General features: G+C 44.2%; 1 protein-coding gene across 1 annotated transcript in view; it reads right to left on the bottom strand.

Moving 5' to 3' along the window:
* Window positions 1-7,605, bottom strand: part of T265_13173 (hypothetical protein) — a gene marked incomplete at both ends in the record, with an annotated part of 9,732 nt that extends 2,127 nt beyond the window's left edge. Inside the window, one exon of the mRNA XM_009167594.1 lies at window positions 7,375-7,605. Coding sequence (XP_009165858.1) covers window positions 7,375-7,605 — 231 coding nt within the window. The remainder of the gene's footprint in view (window positions 1-7,374) is intronic.
* Window positions 7,606-19,520: the final 11,915 nt, after the last annotated feature.

Below are 19,520 nucleotides of genomic sequence, written 5' to 3' on the forward strand. Positions count from 1 at the left end.
ACGCTGCAACTCGATACCGCCTCCGACATCACAATCATTTCCAAAGATACGTGGAAAATAATGGGTAGACCCCCCTTCAACCCCACAAAAGTCCATTGCTGATTCACCAACAGATTCATTATCAACTCCAAAAGGCTAACAATAGGTAATCTAGGAAGTTGTGCGGAAGGGTGCAAAGTTAGTGCAAGCCTAATCTCTCCAAAACCGTACAAGTAGAGACGTTACAATGAGTTCCGGCTTGAAATTATATTTAGCGAGACACGAGTATTTCACTGTTGTCGAAATCCTCTTATATACTGTTGGTTTTAAGATTTTTCCCGCCAAGTTTGGATTGTTTTAACCTCTCATCAACCTAGAAATCACCCGGTATTTAAGGTACTATTTCCGTCTGGATAAGTCAAGTTTGCTTGTTGAATTCAAACAGTTATTTGTGATATGAAATGGTTTTATCGTGGGAGGCGAATGAAACTCCCGGTTATAATGTTCGGCAAAGCAGCGCAGAGGCCACCAGAGGGTTCGTTATAACATATGATTTAACAAGATCCTAAAAAGTTGAATTTTTCTTCAGTCGAATGAGTAGTATATAGCATTATGCTTTAAATTATGTTTGTAATGGACACGCGATTGTTTTTTCACATCGCAACTGTAGTAAAGACCTACTGAGAATACATGGGCCTGCTCGGTCTTGTTAGGGTTGTCTTCCATTGACACTGGCTACAACAAGCGGGCCAACCAAGTCCCCCATTAGGGAGTAGTCACATTCGTGGCTTCGTTATGTCGTGTTATGATTCGATAACGACAGACAGAGAAAGATAGCGTGATTAGCTTTTGCTACGGACAGCTCAAGTCTGTTTGACTCGAATTCCCACCATTTTCATCTACACACAAGAAACACCGCAAATCGGTGAGGCGTGAGATTGCCCGCAGGCCATTCGGGCACTCCGCCACACTTGAATTCACAATCTACTCTATGATGATTGTCCGCAGTTAAACGAAGCCAAATCTTTGACACGTTTCTCGTCGGATGACAGAGAGGTCTGGTGGCATCCCCAACTGTCTGTCCCACTTTGGAAGTGTTGCACACGAACGGAAAAAAATAACCACGCCAGACGGTCACAGTGGTTTTCTGCACGACTGAATATCAATTATCGAAACAACTCTGGTGGGAAACAAAAGCCCATTTATCCTTGCCTGTTGCGTGCTCAAGTGAAACGAGGGCAATTTAGGGCAAGGTCTTATCCTGTGTGCTTGATCTTTTCAGTTCAAATCGACTGAAAATCCGAATTCACTTGATAGATAGCGTGACGTTTTGATTTCCCAAACAAAACCTCTAACGAAGCTAAATCTTATGCTGAAAAATTCGCTTCCCACTTGCAGTACTTGTGATCTTCTTCACCTGTTATACTCAACTGGCGACCATGGCAAACTGGATGATCTGATCAGCAGTGGCTGGTCAACGCTAGAACACATCTCTCTTTAGCCTTTTGAAATTCGTAGTCACATAATTATTAGCCCACCAATAATTCTTCATAGCTAAGTTAATGACAAGCAATTCGATGTATGATTAGTTTACAAATTCTTCCGAGGATATTCTTTTGCATCCATCGGGACAGCGTTGAAATAGTACCCTCTGTTCTAGCTAGACGAAGTCTAGTACCTAGGGGTTTCTTATCACAAAGCTCATCCAGGTCCATTGACTACTGAAACCAAAGTACATAATCATCATCGACAGCAAAACAATAGTGCTCACCACTGATGCTTTGCTGCCACACATGGTTACACGTGGACTAGATCCAGGGGCAAGATACCTCAGTGATTAGAGCGTGAATTTACTGACGGGAAGGTCCGTGGTTCGAACCCGACCTCAGCCTCTCGACTTCCCTGTCTAGGCTTGGGCAACCTGGCAGTACCGCAGCCCTCATGCTTCCTTTGGGTGGTATGGCAGCTAGGCACCGAAAGAGTGCATTACCATTTTTATGGAACAAGTCGCCACACATGTGCTGGCCCCCAACCTTGAGGTTTAGGAGACTGTGTTGGTCCGGTCTCCAACCATTGAGCAACCTGATGTGCAAGACTCATGAACATAGCAAGTATGGCTCAGCGGGTCGCGGAGGTGCACGAACTACCGCACTAGTCTCTTCGTGAGCAAAACACACTGTTTCCTGGCTTTTTGGCTGACTAAATTGTCAAGTTGGCCACTTCGACATAACTGGAACGCGAGGCGAATTCTCTCTTTTCAGGCGACCCACCCATTCATCATTCTTCGTTAAACGATACCGAAAAAATTGTATTCCACAACTCATTTGTTGGATGAATGACCCGGATGTTTTTATCGTGCCGAGTGTGTCAGATACCCCCATGAAAAAAAATATGATGGATGGGCAACTGGTCCCACGAATTCAAGAGGATATCCTTCTCGGATTTGTAGATTTGGTGTATGCGTGTATGAAACGCTGTGGTACTTGGAAGTTCTACGGGGTGATATGGATGATGGGGCAATTCTCATCAAAAAAATCATACCACTGTACACAAAGATGATGAATGATTGGTAGGTCAGTATGCGTGCCCACTGCTGAACATGTGAACAACAACTGGCTTGAATCGGTGACATCCTTGCACTGCTTTCATCCAGTATAATACCGTTTGGAGATGCATTTTAGGCCATTCTTCCCACAAATATCGCGTGCTTGTATGTTCACCAAAGGACCACTTCATGGCAGGGAGCGGTGGGCCCTCGTTGAGCAGGATATACATGGGTCCTGCCAAGGTTACCGTTTTGAGGAATAGCTCCCCCTAAAGAGGAGTAGGCCTCCTGAATCTTTAGCAGGTTTCATATCAATGTATCCAGAGATGTCTATTCAGTTACTGAGGTATGGCTGAGCGCTATCGGCTTTACTGACCACATTGCTTAATGAGGACTTAATGAGTCATAATGAACTGAGGGCAAACAGTCGTCCGCATCAAATGATAGTGACAATCAGTACAGTGGTAAAGATCCGGTCAACCACATCCTGCCAGTTGATCCCTAAGCTGACAACTGTAAACTATTGGTAGAAGTGTACACACCAACAGCGTGGACCAATTCGGATATACCCTAGCTGCTGCTATCGTAAAATTGCGAACTTTGCTCAAAAACACTGTTCCGATCCAATGTTCCCTCGCTTAACCGGTGACCAATGCTCAGTGGTTGGCTAAAGCGGCCCATGTGGATGGACGGAGCTCTCAGAAAAAAACCGGTTAAAACGGCAGTTGCTAACTTGACCTTGGCTTTGAGGTGACAGGAAATCGAAGCTGAGTATCATTAAGATGTATTGTCGGAGCACAGGTTGTTAAAAACAGCTTGGCCTAATTCACTGTTGATTCGTACTCATTCGGGCGATTCAGTGGAACTAGTTAGGACAATTCATTCAGTGTCCGTTGCTAGGTGGAACCCAGACATATCTACATAGTCATTGAATGAAAGTTTTGTGATCTACTCAGGTCGCATTTTGTTAACCTGATCGATGAAAGTCATTCACAGTGAGCACTGTTTGCAAAAGCTCAGTTCACGTACAGTATTCTCAAGCTGTCAGTTTCTTCTAAACAGGATTTGGTCCTGACAGTGTGAGACCGAAGGGAATGGAGAATTTCTCTCTGAGGACAAACACAGTAGTTCAGATTGTATGAATTTAGAAAAGTGACAAAAGATTACAGACTCCTTGATATGCTACTAGTTGTAAGTTGGAGTAAAACCGTCGGACAACCCATCGTTGACTTGGCTTTTTTCGGCCCTTTAGGGTCCTCTGGGCTCCATGGATCATTTTTCTAACACGATGTTAAAGGTGGTTGAGATTTCTCGAGACTACACTGAAGGATTTCAATCTTTTTGAAGCCCATTAAGTAGGCGTAGTCTTGAAGTTTCTATCAACCGTATAATCCACTTAAATAACAAATGCCGAGAAATGTTCAGGTAGGAAATAAATAAATAAATAAAGTTGGGCCCTAAAAAGGACGAAACGGGTAGTGAACTGTCGAGGGGTCATTAGCAGCCCTATGAATATTGAGTTCTGTCAGGAAAGTGTACTACAATGCTTTGAATATCTGACCCAGTGGAGCGCATCCAGTTGAAGAATATCATAAACGGGAGACTCAGCTGGGATTCAGTTGAATTTCCCGTTAAAATCAACTTAGTTTGCAAACGGGTGTATTGCGCCAATCTTTTTTCGAACGTGACCATTCATTTGGATGTGTGTGTGTGTGTGTTAATTAGGATCATATGAAAAGAAAATAATTCGATCTCTTACTGATTGTTACCAGGGTGGTCCAGGCAAGCTGTACGCAGTTGAAGTTCAAGTCAGTCTTCTGTCAACAACAAAGGAACCGACAAATTAGCAATTATGTTCACATGAGTTTCGGCTGCGGTACCAGTCGCTAGTCGACTTACATAGCTCACCATCAGCTGCAACAAACTCCTTTGCAAATGTTCAACATTGGAGCTGCTATAGGCTGTGATTGGGGCACATTGCTCGACTCGGATTGCTTTCATTGCAGTTTGAAAGTAACGTGATTGGAGGTGGTTAAATCGCAAACTTACTGACCAGAAGTTTCATGGTCCTCTCAGCTGTCCCTGTCTAGGTTTAGGTGACTTGCCAGTATCCCAACCTTGAGCTTCCTTCGGGTGGCATGGCAGCTAGCTATGCGCCGAAAGGGTATTACAGCTGGACGTTTTAGGGACACACTCATACTTCGTCGCCACTGCGCTTGTCCAACAGTGAGGCGAAATATGGCTTGACAGCTTGTCGCTGCCTACTGGAACTTGCCTCTCACATTTGAGAAGACCTATTGCTCTTCAGTTCTTCGGGGCATTTAGGTCATCGCCAAGGTCCTGTGCATGTAGCAAGTATGAAGGCTCGTTCGATAATTCCCAACAAGGATAAAGTGAACTGTTTTAAAAGAAATCAAGAACTTAAATACAAGGTCCTATCATTCACTCATTCAATAAAGGAAAGTCAACAGATGGTTTAATTATCGGTAATCTCTATATGGACAAATGATTGAACTGTCACACATGTACATAGAAAGTTGGGATCCGGCACACACAGAGCTGCTTTTTCAGGCAACATGCTGTATTCTCTAGGGGAATTTTGGCATGTGTGGATGGAACTGCAACAGATATCACTCACAATGACGTAATGCACGAACTTTTCGACCGCAAACATAGCAGTGTGATTGGAGCAGACATGGTTTCGGAAGACACCGAACAGCACCCAGGTTTCCGAAATTAATTGGGACGTTTTAAATGCTTTTCGTAAGTACGTGACGTAAGTTTGTGTCTACATCTTGAGTGAGTTCTCCGGATTTTCAGTCTTCTCACAGACTGATGACCGAATCATACCGGTTTAACGTGCTAAACCTATTGCATGGTTATTGGGTCCCCACATCTAGATCGTATGCAAACAATTGATTATTCAGCCAGTGATAAAAAGGGTGTTTCCGAATGCAACATCAACTGAGACAACGGTATTCATCACGATCCCGATAAAAGTCAGGTTGTAGTAAGTTTCTTCTTCCCTGTTCCTACTTCAGCCACCTTCGATCTGCATTGTAGCGCCGGCATACACTTCCGCAAAAGATTCTGTGTTGTTGCCGAACTGTAAGCCAAGTCTGGTTGAATTCAATCAGAAGTTTAGAGTAAGGGACAGCTGGCGAGGGGCATTTTCGTCGTTGGGAGAAAATCTTCCATAACGGTAGCCAAAGCATCATCTCAGATTTCAGGGATTGGTTTTGTGGAACACAGATTAAAGTAGGAAAAAAGTGGGCTTCCAAAGTGGTCTCTTTAAAGAAGAATCTTGTCTGCTGCTAGTTTGTGAAATTACTGCTGATTGGTGCTGATGATGCGTGTAAAGCATTCAATGAATATTGCCGGATAAGTGTGGCTACACACTAGTTGGACATACATGCGATTGAACAACGGCAAACGAAGGAACCTAATTGAAAATTGTCTACGTAAATTATATGACAAAATATAACCTTTACCAGAGAGGCGTGACTGGCGTTTCTGCATAATAGTACAACAACTTGCTCTCTTTTGAGTTTAACTCAGCCCCTCTCGCTACGATGAGTGCCCCTTAATTACACGTGGGAAGAAAGGTTGCAATTAAAGCACTTCATAAAGAATCTGTCATACACCCCTCCATTACCCCAATTCTTTAGCCCTTGTGGTCGTGTGCCGTTTTATAGTTCGCAGTTAGTGTACTTTTAAAGGCATACACAGTAAGAAGGTTGAATATAAATCACGGTATACTCATCAAAACACCCTCGAAACTGGTCCATTCAACAGTGACACACCTCCGTCAGTCATGGCTGTTGTAGGGTACAGAGGAGACGGAGAGGAATAAGCTCTTTCGAAGCTGGGCCATTATGTAGCGAATAAGTCTCTCTGAATGTGTGTGTGCCATTCAGACTCCTCTGTATGTTCGGTTAAATGCAGTAAGCTCGAATTTGGGTGTTTTTCGCATTGGCGTGGCTGGTCATCACGCTATCTAGTGCTTTACTGAACCCTTTGAATCGTCTGGGACACATTTTATCCCCACAGCTCTTGGAGCCTCGACTTTGTAGCGAAGCGACCACGATATACATAAAACCGAGCAACTTGGTGAACTCAGTTGTTTGGAGTTCATCCAACTTCTCTCGCATTAAATTACACGTTCCGATGAGGGATACGTTTACAGATGTGGTGTTTTTTGCTCGAAATTTGTTAACCTGGATGGCTACTGATCAGATGACATTAGGTCTGTTCGCAGAGTTTTGCAAGATAGTTGCAAATGTTTAATCACAATGCGAATGGACGCCATCAATGCGCGGTTGGTTAGGTGATGTCTCCATATTTGGTTACTCCTATATACATTCCAAAGAGTAGTTAATATTCCTTATTTGAGCGGTGGCTTGGGGTCACCTGACACCTAATTTGATTGGTCTTTTCGCGATTTGTGTTGCTTCATGGTTTGCCTTAACCGGAATGCAGCTGCAGACAGAAACCTCCAACTAAAAACATCTGAAGTTCGAACCTCCAAATGGAGGAAGACTCACTAAGGGGTAAGGCTTGTCCGTCGAATGCTTTGGTTTATCTGTTCTTACCAACAGAAGTTACCTATGTGCAAACATAGTTCGGTGTCTGATTTCACCATAAATATCTATGGTTCAGAGAATTTGATAGATTGAATATGATACCAGTAATATCAGTATTGTAATATTTGCCCGTTCTCATTTTCGGCGTAAAACTGATTCCCAAAAGCAAATTCTTACGTCTTTTTCAGTGGTTTTGGTGTTATTCAGAGGTTGTGATCTCGTGTCCCTGGACCCAGAGGCGGGTGAGTGGTTGGGTTGTACACTTACTGGCCGGAAGTTTCGTGATTCTAGCCTAACCACGGCGTGTGGACTGCTCTTGTCTGGGACTGAGTAGCCTAGCATTGTCCCAGCCCTCGTGCTTTCTTCGGGTGGCATGTCAGGTAGGCAACGAAGATATGTTACAGCTGAATGATTGTGTCTTTCTAGAATGAGCTGTGTGCATCCATAGTAAGCACTGCCTCCCAAAAAGTGCGACCTTTCTGATGTGGATTCTTTGGCACTGGATGGCTTTCAGTAAGTCTGTTCATTATGATTGTGTCTTTCTAGAATGAGTTGTGTGCACCCATAGTAAGCACTGCCTACCAAAATGTGCGACCTTTCTGATGTGGATTCTTTGGCACTGGATGGCTTTCAGTAAGTCTGTTCATTATTTAGTTTATCTATTCATCAACCACCATATGGACCACCCGCTTATCTTTTTTCTTGCATCTGCTCTAAGGGGAACCGAATGCACCAAGTAATCCACTTTCCTGAACCTGGAGTTGTTTTTTGTTGACAGACATCTCCATTAGCACAGGACAAGCTGTCTGAGGCTTTTGGAAGTTTTGCCTGGTTGCAAAGACATCTGAAATCCCTCTATCTGTCATTTTCCATAAGAATGCTACTATCTTTCGCTTCGAATTCTGCGCTAGGACTCATCCTCAGGGCTAAGCACTTTGCCTCACGTAGACTCGTTCAAACGCCAAAGATGGACATTAAAAGTACTTAATCTCACAAACAACGTTCTGAGGACATTGCTAGATAGTGTAAGGGGACTTGGTAGATCTGAAACCCAGAGGTAGAGGCATATATACTACGTCGGGTGGTAAGGTCAGCGGATTCCCTTTTATGGGAGAAGTGCTCTTCAGAAGCTCAGCTGCTCGGAATGCTTGCAGTTCGTCACACTTATTCCTCCTTTATAATGGATGCGTGATTCGCCACATCTCTGTCCATTGGATTGACAGGTGATTCTACCAAGGCCACCATTGAGACCCCTCGTGACTTCCATGTTTGGCCGGACAGTGATATCGCCCATACACTTGAAGAGGTCTACTCTTAGTTATTAGACGGATGAACTGAATTCGGTAGGTCTTGGAATTAGTGGTTGGGGTCCATTCCTGACCTGACCTTTTCGCTCATTATATGGGCAACTGTTCTCCCTGAGAAATTCCCGTAGATTCAGAATTACCGAATGTAAGGGATCAGATGTTATGAGCCACTTCCTAAGTCATACCCCCGCCTCCTTAGTCTGTTCGCTCTGCGTTTTATGACGTTGTAAACTGGCGAGACCCAAACTGCGCGGATTTTGCTGGACAGTTTGAGTGCTGTATGCTTCGTAAATGTCTGAAGTAGAATCTGCAGGACTAGGTCACCAAGGCGGGTTCTTCCCAATGATCTTTGTCGCTCATATTACAGAGGGTTGACCGGTCTGGTCCAGCGGTTCTTTTAAAACCCGACAGTAAATAGCACAACACTAGGTTTAAACACTTTGGGCCCAGTAAACGACCAAAATTCAGCATTCTGTCTCACCAGACAAAGCTGTAGCTGTCATAACCAACATGTCTGCTGCAGTCCGGACAAAAAGGAACCTGGTCTGCTAGATTCACCGAAAGTCACGCACATCTTAAAGTGTATTGGAGGTGTTATGTACACTGACCAATGTTCACAGCAAAAGGTCAGCACGCATGTTAGCACCTAACATTTCAAATAGTCATCCTGTTGGTTAGTATTGGTTTAAAAGTACAAAACCCGAATCCCTCTCTGAATAGCCGATGGCCATAATCCAAGGGAAAAGTGTTGAGTCATGTTTTAAAACTGATAACTAGATCGTTGGTATGCGGACTTAAGCACGTGGAATGCGTATCACAGCCTGGTTACATTTGTGCTTTGTGGATCGACAGATCGAATTCCGTCTCTCTGTAGTAGAGGTGTGAACTAATGAAACCATAAAGCTGCTCATCCTTGATCTCAACGTGAGATAAGCGGTGACAGCTGACAAACGATTAAGTGCGCCTTAAAATTTGGCGTAAATTAAGAAACCTGCGGACCAAGGTAATCTATCGTCCCACATATTTTTGTGAAGAAAACTACTCATAGGGTTGCTTAGGTCTCCTCGACAACCCACGACCTGTTTTGCCCTTCTTGATGCTCATCAGGTAAGCGCAGTCCCCGAATTTCCGCCAATGTTATGTTCCACCTGAACTCAGTTTGCAGCTACAAAAACCAAATCTGTATACGGATGGGTGTACTTGTCGAATCGAGCGTATTGTTTGGATCTTTAACTGAGATAACGCTCGTCAGCCTCGACTGGAGTCGCCAATGTAGATTCAGATGAAGAAAGCCAGCAATGATCCTGTGAGAGATTGTAACTGAATATCAGGTTTAACTCTTGCGACGAACACTCTGCTCCTTCATCTACTGGTCTCCATCGTGTCAGCGATCTCAATTCTGGCGGTAAAACCACGGCGACATGGGCTTAGTGTACACAGGTATGCCGCGGCAGGATCAGCCTCCTGAGCTATCACCACTGTACTCTGTATGTGCCCATAGTTTGAGATACGTTTGTTCTCATCAGCAGCTGTCGAACACCATTATCACCTTAAGATGAAAAGACAATCATAATCAGTCAGCTGTAACATCCTTCCGGTGCCTAGCTGCCATGCCACCCAAAAGAAGTACGAGGACTGGGATACTGCAGGTTGCTCAAGCCTAGACAGGGGAAGTTGGGAGGCAGAGGTCGGGTTCGAACGACGGACTTTCCAATCAGTACATTTGCGCCCTAACCACTGACTCATCTTGCCCTAAACGGNAACCTCGAATACCATCAATATAAACTCTGTCTTCTAGCCGGAGTAATAATCAGCTACCCTGTAATGGTCATGCTGCTAACCCAGTGTTCACCGCGTTCTTCCTGCGAGTTATGGCATGGAGACATTGTTTCCTTTCATTGGAGGGGAGTTGCGCTGCTTCCTCACGACATTTTTGAGCTGGAGTTCCCTTACCCTTTGTATTCACAGTGTAAAAAGTGATTACTATCGAAACCATCCCTCCCTCCCTTGAGTTATCCGGAAGGAAGTATCCTACAAATATAAAGTACTTTGACAAACACACTCATTTGCATATCAATTTGGTTTGGACGGAAGACTTAATTGAATATCTCGTTTATGATGTTCTCCAACTGAATGTTCCGCACAAAGGCTGCTTCATGTTTTAGTTGGTACGACATTCGAGATATCGCAGCATCTTTTCAAGAAGGAAGCTACTCACAAGGTTGCTGAAAACCTCTCGACAGCCCACGACCCGTTTTACCCTTCTTTGGGTTCATAATCGAAATCTGCCTACTTTGAGTTCAAGTAGAACATGAGGTTAACGGAAACTCGGAAACTGCACCTACCTGATGAGCCCCAAGAAAGGGGGTGTTGGGGCGTTTTTAGTAACCTTGTGACTAGTTTTCTCTATGAAGATATACTGCAATATCTCCAGTGTCGTAAAAAATGAGGCGGCTTTTGTGCAATGCATTCAGTTGAAGAATATCGTGAACGAGAGATTCCGTTGAGTCCCTAGTGGAAATCAAACTGGTGATTCTGTGAACGCTAGTCACAGGTAATTCTTTCTCCTAAACACCACTCCTCCCATTGGAACAGCGATTGCTTTCCATCCCATTCAACGGATCCTCTGTAAGCAAACAAACTCTAAACTGTAAATTTTTGGTGGCAAATTGGCGTAGAACGAAAGCTGAATTGAACACCATTGATCCGATTTGTACTTTTCATCTGGGGAGATAACTTGGTTTTTCAAGGATTTGATTATCAGGTAAGAAATCCGTATCTGTGAGGACAAAGGAAAATGGACCTCGTGGGAGGACGTAAAGCTAGCCTTTCTGCTTGAATGCAGATAGCATCAAACCTGCTGAGCACGATAAACTAAAAGCGATTGACACCTGATGGGAATCACTGATGCGTAGGTGGTACCACTGATCTATGTAGGCCATGTCCTATAATGGATTACGCCTCATTTCCGGAACTGTCACTTCCCCGAATCGTGTTCAGCTTGTTTTACAAAAGACAGGGGGTCCTCGGACAAACGATTAAGATGAGATTGATGATAGGAGAGAGAGACTGTGACACGCCGAACCTATCTCATTTCATTGTAAGGTTAGCCGAAAATGTGGTCATTTTTTTACGCTGTCTCTAACTAACATTGTTATGTTTCCTGAGAATTTTTGTGTCAGCTTCAGTCGGCCTAATCAAAATGTCATGCATCTCCCCCTCCCCGACGAAGAAGCCATTGCAGTGGATTATCAGGTTGACGTAGCAACAATCGAACCGAATTTGCTAACCGGAAGGAAAAGTTCGAACTATTTCGACTAATCAGCGCACAAATTTCCTCATTGTGCGCAGAGTAGGTTTCATATTTTCGAGAACAGTACTCACGCACGGTCAAGACTAACGACATCCGAACGCGAGTGATGTGCTCACAAGCACGATACGGTTGGCTGAGTGCCGTTGACACCCACTTCCTTTGAAACCATATCAGTCCTCTTCCTGTCTCGCCACAATTAGTTTAAACAGGAGAATCATCGTACCCGAGTTTCGCTTCCAGCAGTACAGTTCCTTGGCCATGTTGGAATTTGAACATCGGACGCCTGCCATGGAGATAAATGTGGTTTTCCACTACTGCATCAGTGCATACTGTGCGTACTAGCTGAAATGTCCGGTGGCGATCGCTGGACTATTTGTGGAATTCACTATGCAGTAAAGTGTCTGACCCCATTCCTACTCCAAGAAGCATCCTCGGTGATCATGACCCTACCTGTAAATTACAGACAACGGGGCCAGGTGGCCCCAACAGCCAACTGAACTGTACACCGGTTTGGATATTGCCGCTACCGTAACCGGATGGTACACCGGTCCTGGATGCTAAATCATTTCCTTCGACAAAAACGGCCTACTATATGAACTCGCCATTTTAGAGTAAACTCTGTTCGTAGCCACGCATTTTTACAAGTTCAGTTCTCAATCGGTTACAGCGGTAAAAATGCAGTCATCCGCAGGCAAAAAGTGAAATGCCGTATTCTGTGCTGAACTCGTTCTTGAGTCACTGGATTGGCCAGAAAACAATGGCATTTCCAAATGGCATGCATACATTTCAAAATCAGAACGGTTGTCATGCGCGTATTATTGCGAATTGTCCTTCTGGCAGTATATCGGTCCTCTTTAATCTATAATAGTAGTTCTCCTATAAAGGAAACTACTCACAAGGTTGCTTAAAACTCTTCATTCAGTTGGAGGACATCATAAACGAGAGATTCAATTGAGTCTCCCGTGAAAACCAAATTGATTTGCAAATGAGTGTATTTCTCGAAAATTAGTTCTCCTAGTTTGTATGTTATGGTCAGCAGCAGGGGAGAGGACGGTTCGAAGTGGTTCGGGAGTCATTAAACTAGATGTTTCGCAGCGATCCACGTTATTGTGTTAGTCATGGATGCGAAAGATGATACATTGGGTGAGAAAAGGTCCCACAGTACGCTTAGAACGAATTTTTATCCCATGTTTCTCAGACGAACTAAGTACCATCGCAATGGAGTACCAAATGGAAACCTGTTACATCTACCAAGTATTGATCTGTGGCTTTCTATCAGTCACATGTATGAGGTCCCACCTACGCTTGGACCACACAAGGAAGGTGACCTTAATTTTTCCGGACATTCCTCACTAGCCGGGCATACGTGCCAAGCTGACCGCTGACAGAACAAACAACTTTTCTATCAGTCTCTTTGTCTCACCCTTAACGGCAATGAGCGACGTATCAACAAGTGAGGGCTTCCACAACATGATTCTTTCCATGCATCGCAAGGTTCTCATACCCGACCGGAATTTTTATGTTACCCTGCGGTTTTGGCACCGCTTTCGCCTTGTTTTCTGAGCCCAAAACATTGTTGCTCAGACCAGGGTGTATCAACCACGACGAACAAAGGGCTAAGCAGGTTCTCACATGTCAACAGCTTGCCAACATGCACACGTGACTGTGTTTACCTCGCCATGGTGGAAGATGTACGAGATATTTAGCCGGAGGGTCACAAGCCGACCGTTTCTGTATAGCGCAGTCGTCTTCTGTTCCTGTCTCAACCGCTGCCACATGTGAGAAAATATTTTCGAAATCTCACGTGGTTGAGGCCACTGGAACCTAGAGAATATCTGAATGAAATAGTCCACGTCAAGGGAAAACGCCTGCTTGAGTGATATTCAAGCAATCACGTCAGGGATGTGACTCACGGACAAACAGATGTGCAAGCAAAACGCTACAGTCGTCCAGTGCACTAACTCACTGTGAGATAGATCAGTAGTTAAGGGGTTACCTTACGGACCAGAATGGCTGGGGTTCGAACCCAGTCTCCCGAATCTTTACTGCTCCTGTATAGATTTGGGCAACTTGACGGTATCTTAGCCCTCGTGCTCCCTTCAAGTGGCTTGACATCTATTCATCGAAAGATGTTACAAATGAACGATTATTAGTATTATCGTTTTATTATTATACCTCATGGATGTAGATGACCGCCCAGAGATACAAGTGCGGCGAATCTGAGGGGGGAACTCCACGCTGACTTTGGACGTCCGAAATTAATCTCGTTGTTGAAGGTCCACTTCTTTTCATTTTCAATTTTATTGCTGCGAGTTTGTCAGACGTTTGCGTCAACTGACAGGCAATCGGGTCAATAATAACGCGTTCTTGTCTATTTGCTGACCTTCACTAGGTTGAAAAAAGTGATGTTCGCTGAATGAGTTTAGAAAGTTACAACTCAAGACTAAGATAGTTCATGTCAATATTCTGACTTTTTGTCCTAAAGGTGAGGAACGGACGCTTGTAACCCTTCTTTGTCTGCTATCCTCAACTTCTTTGAAATTAGAAAAAAACGTAGTCTCCGAGGCGGATCCAAGTGGGGTTTTGATCCCAGTAACTTTCAGCATGCAACAGTTGCTCCTGTTGTACAACATTGTCGAGAAAGTTCATGCGTGTGATGGTCCACCGCCGTATCTATTCAATTTGTTTGGGTTTGGTGTGCTACATAATTTGTCCAACATGTTTGCTGTGTCTAAAATAACTGTTTAGGTTTGGTCTTTATTATTACGGTTTTCCCAAACTCGCATGTGTTCAGGTGGCACGAAAACCAGCCAAGCGTAGCGGACATATAGGCTCAGTGTGATGGATGCGGGCGCCTGGTAACGCCTGATGCTGTGACCGACTAATTCAGGCTTGGCTCTGTCAGCCTAACTTTCGCGGAAATTAGAAGAAAATTTTAGTGACGCCCCTCCAAGCCACACCTGACTTTTACTCCGACACCTAGCTATACCAGCACTCCCTCCTGTCCAAATTACCCACGTGTGTGCTTGATGGACAGCCTAACAACCTGTTGGTTGCGTTTTCTGAAGCAATTGAAGAGTACACATGTCCGATGCATGCACATAACTAACTATTCGAGGCGTAGGTTTCCCCCCACAAATATGCTGTCAAACCTGTGTAATGAAGGGCCTCCAGGTATACTCTTTCTGTCTTGTTTGCCTCCAGCTGTGTATCATCCATAGTACTCGTTCTCCGAGAGCCAGCCTTGGGATGATAGCGAAATATCTCCCTGACGAGGGCACGGGGAGGGGACATCACACGAATTCGGCATGGTGACAACAAGAGTCGCTTGTTTCAGGTCCTGTTAAACAACCCACATCAGTTTGCAATTAACTATTTCGGTAAGTCTGAATTGAAAGCCCCAGATACTCAATAAGTTTGTACGTTCGTGACTATCACAGATGGGTGCAGCTTTGTGAACCCCTATGAAGTTCCTTTCCACTTGTTACTGAGTGCAATCCAAACGGATGAATGCTGTTTCATCTAGCTAAACTGGAAAGTGAGCTACAGAAGTGAGTTCATCACAGAGATGTATTCCAAACTGACAGAGTAGGAACTGGTAAAATAAGTCATTTATCACAAAGATTTATTCTGATATAGCAAAAGAAACGATGATGATGAGTTCCAGAGTTTTCGGTTTCGGAAATTCCACCTTCGGCCTTTTGGATCCTCACTACCAGGGGACCACACAGAGTAGTTAGAAGCTATTCCAAAGACTCCAAACTACGCATCCTGAAAGCCGGTGTTTAATGGTGGTCTCTCGTTGAGGGAAGGAATCTAACGTAAATGGAAGATACAGTCATTCGTTAGATCGGACGTTATTGTCGGTTAATTGCAAGACTAAGAACAGCCACTTCAAATTAGCTAGGTTGAAAAACCAGGCATGCTCAGAGCTTGCAAATATTTACGTGAATACTAAGGTCGTCTTCAATTCATCTATTTGGATTAATCCAACAACCAAGGCCATCATTCGATTTCACCGTTTGTTTTGATCGGTAATTGTGGCAAAGGAACGACAATGCTAACTTCTTTGTATTATATTCTTCATCAAGTTTGACCTTCTCCTTTCATAGCTTATAAGAATCACCCCCTAATTCCTGTCAAACTTGGCTTTCCAGTTCAAACGGTCCGCGAATCGATCGATATCTATCGATCACATGTCGATCGACAAACATTATCTCCGTTTTGACGACTATCTGCAGAAAACAGCCATCATTGGACTTTTGACCCTCCCTTTATAAAGCCTCGTACATTCAAGTTTATTGCTTGTTGGCCCTTCTGTATTTATCTAACATTTCAAGACCCTGATATACGTGGCGTGATGAGAGAAGAGCTGCTTTGAACTTTAGGGATTCGTGAGCGATGTTTGTTCGCTTGTGATCAAGAATGCAAGTGCACCAGTTGTACATTATTTATATCATGCATCTTAAAGTTTTGGTACAACTTGCGTGATGGAGCAAGTTTCATTATGACTGTAGCACACAAGAATATATCCGAGACCGGAACGTCAGTATGTGAGGTAGTAATTTACTGTACACTTTCGCGTCCGAAGCGTTCGGGGCCAAAATATCTGTGGGCCAAGCCATATGGACATCTTAGTAATAACTGGGAAAGGTTTGGCGTTTTCACTCATACGGTACATTGGTTATTTGGGGAGACCGACCAAGTCTCTGCTCTTCTTTGTGACTGGTTCTCTGATTGGGTTGTACAATGGAAAAATCATCGATGAGCCGGCCCCCGTTTGGGGGCTACTTTGTGTTGAGAAAGCTCGTCAACAGTATGTTGAGCACAACTTGACTGAGAAATCAGGAACCACACTTTCGAAGAGGTAACGAATCCAAAACCAACATACAAAACTGATCATTAACAGTGGATACTTGAACTGGATCGGATGAGTGATAGTTATGAGTTGTTATACGTAAACCATCTATCCATCTAGCTGTCACTCATGTAAACACCGATTGCAGTACCCGTCGTTCCCAAAAGGACACTGAAAGGAAGGTGAATTGTAGTCTCTCCTTGTAGTGGACCTCATACTAAATGACAAGGAACGTTCTTGTGGCCTCCCCACAGGAGTAACCTCAGCTGGGATTAGTCTGTCCTACTGAGACTGGATTTCTTAGCACCGCCACCAAAACAATACCTGCTCGAACTGTTGAATATTTGACATGCCTCGCACTTAATTCGCTTGATTTATCTCCATTTATTTGCACAATTAACGCACACAACCCGCATTCGAATTCCAACGACAGGTTGGGGTGGCCGGACGTCATTTTTTTCTCACTGGGGAAACGATTTGTTGCCATTTGTGCAGGGGGGTGGGACGCGCTGTAAAATCATCCCCTAGCCCGGAGCGACATCCATTTTCCAGACATACTTAGATAACAATCCATCCGTGCACTTGGTTCTTAAACAAATAAGACTTCCCTGTTGTTCGTCTAGACAAACCCGCATTACCGCGGATGTTTGAAGACCTCTCACGATTTTCGAGTAAACTCCTTGTCAGTGATTGTGTAGAACGAACATTCGTGAGTGGTGATCTTAAATGTGAGTGGTATTGGGGGGAGGGGAGGCGTTCGTAACCTTGGTGCCAAGGGTTACATGAAATGGGTACAACAATGCGTGTTTTGGGAGACGGAAGCCAATTAACTATTTTCTAATGTGTTTGGTGGTAGAGAGCGTGGGTTTTGCCCACTCACATTCGAAAAGTTTTTGCTTGGAAAAGATAGTGTATCCTTTACTGTCACATCTAACAACCCATTTGATCGAAACGTACACAACAGCCTCTTTCATCATTTCTGATACAATATGAAGACGAAATGAACTTCAGCTCGAGCAGCTGACCGGAGTGGTTGATTTGTGTTCTGTACTGACGACTGAATCTTATCTGATCTTCGGGAGGGTGAGGAATTTGTGTAAACATGTTCCCTCTAGGCAAGGTACTGCGATACTTCGAACATCGTCCAAACTGAAATATGGGGCGGTTTTTGTGCGGCACATTCAGGTGAACAATATCATAAACCAGAAATTCGGCTAGGATTCAGCTGGGTCTCCCGTTCAAGCCTCTTCAAACCAGTGTAATTGGGGAATTTCGTAAAATATGGGTTTACCTGATGAGCCCTAAATGGAACGGCGAAAACGGTGTGGGCTACCTAGGAATTTTCAACGACTTCGTTAGTGCGTTACGGTCAGAAAGACCAGTGAATATGCCGTCGAAATTTTATTTAGGTGACCAGGTGTCATTCAGCCGATCGAGTTCTACTCATTATCCCGAATACATGTATAGGACAACCACTAAGGTGGCCGGAAATATTCTCACTCTTTCAATAATTCACAGTAGTAAACCAATGGTTTTTATGAACGTTCACGTTCCGAAACACAATCGTTTTTTTCCTTTCGATTGTTTTAGCCCTCACCCCTCCGGAGTGAACCAAATCGACTAGGAACCAGCCGACATGCATATGGTGTGAAGTGTGAGTACTATTTCACACGAGACCCGTATATTTTCAACCCATTAAAATCTGGTGTCTAGATGTCACGTGATTCCCACGCTAATCGATGTCCAGAAGGGTAACTAGTGGTGGTCCATGGCCATCTTTTTTTCGAAATAAAGAAAGCGGCTCAAATAACACTCCGGAGATAGTTGTCAATCCCAGTAACAGACAGATGACTAGAGTAGATTGTTCAGGTGCATCGCGGCTGATCGTTGTTGGTATCGTAATGGTTTGATGTAGAACAGAGGAATAGAAGGCAGGTAAGATTTCTACAAATATGCTTTGGCCAGAATGGTCAGTACAGCCTCTGATCATGAATTCAGTACACTCCCTAGTCAGCTTTTGGATGCATAAGAAAGAAGAAGTCCTGTCGTGAGCAAGATGGGGTAGTTTTACCACTTCACCGTGTGTTTGCGTATAACCACGTGAATCAACTTCCAAGGACACATGTACAACTTTTGATTTGTAGTGAATGTCAACTATCCCAAAATTTCTGTGCTTGGAACCCTTTGTTGTCATGCTTCGTTGGCATTGCTATGGCACTTGCCTCCTCTAAGTTTACTTTCCAAAGGGAATGATCAAGCGTGAGTCTTTCGAGCAATTGTCTTTTTTGTGGGGTACGTGACTGTTGAAAGGAATAACATAAACAGTGATGCCCTCTAACAACCACTGATTCCAGAGGTACGTGGTCTGTTCTGAGGGAGACGACTTTGCAAAAGGCCTTCTGGTATTGATGACACAAAAAAACAGAAACACATTATCACGTTTTACTTGTTTGCATCGGTTTTTTGGCGGCATTGGAAGTTAGGGAGAAGCGAGTTGGGGATTAGCCATAGGCTTCAGCTGCCAATGTTGGCAATGTATGCAGGTTTCATTAACTTTCACCAGGGGACATCCTACATCGGAGCTTTCATTGCATCAAGTGCCGCCTGATCGACCCCTGTTAACGTGCCTTGAGATAGAAGCTCTCACCAGGGACCGACACCCGTTTTCCTGAACACATTGACAGGAGCGTGCAGCCGTGAAAGCTTGTTTCCACACAGACCTTATCCCACGACAAAATGATGTGACCGATTGAATTCGATTAGTTTGTGCGGCAGCAAGTAGGGAGTTGTTTGGATAGGACCGGATAGCACCGAAGAACAGACCTTCAGGTGGTCACTGTATGGTCAATTTGCTGACGCACTGCTTTGATCATCGCATGTCTGAAATCACGCTGCTCATTTTCTTGCGCACCTGCGTACCGATAGCTAAACTGTA

This window comes from Opisthorchis viverrini, assembly GCF_000715545.1.
Source record: "Opisthorchis viverrini unplaced genomic scaffold opera_v5_43, whole genome shotgun sequence".
NCBI lineage: Eukaryota > Metazoa > Platyhelminthes > Trematoda > Opisthorchiida > Opisthorchiidae > Opisthorchis > Opisthorchis viverrini.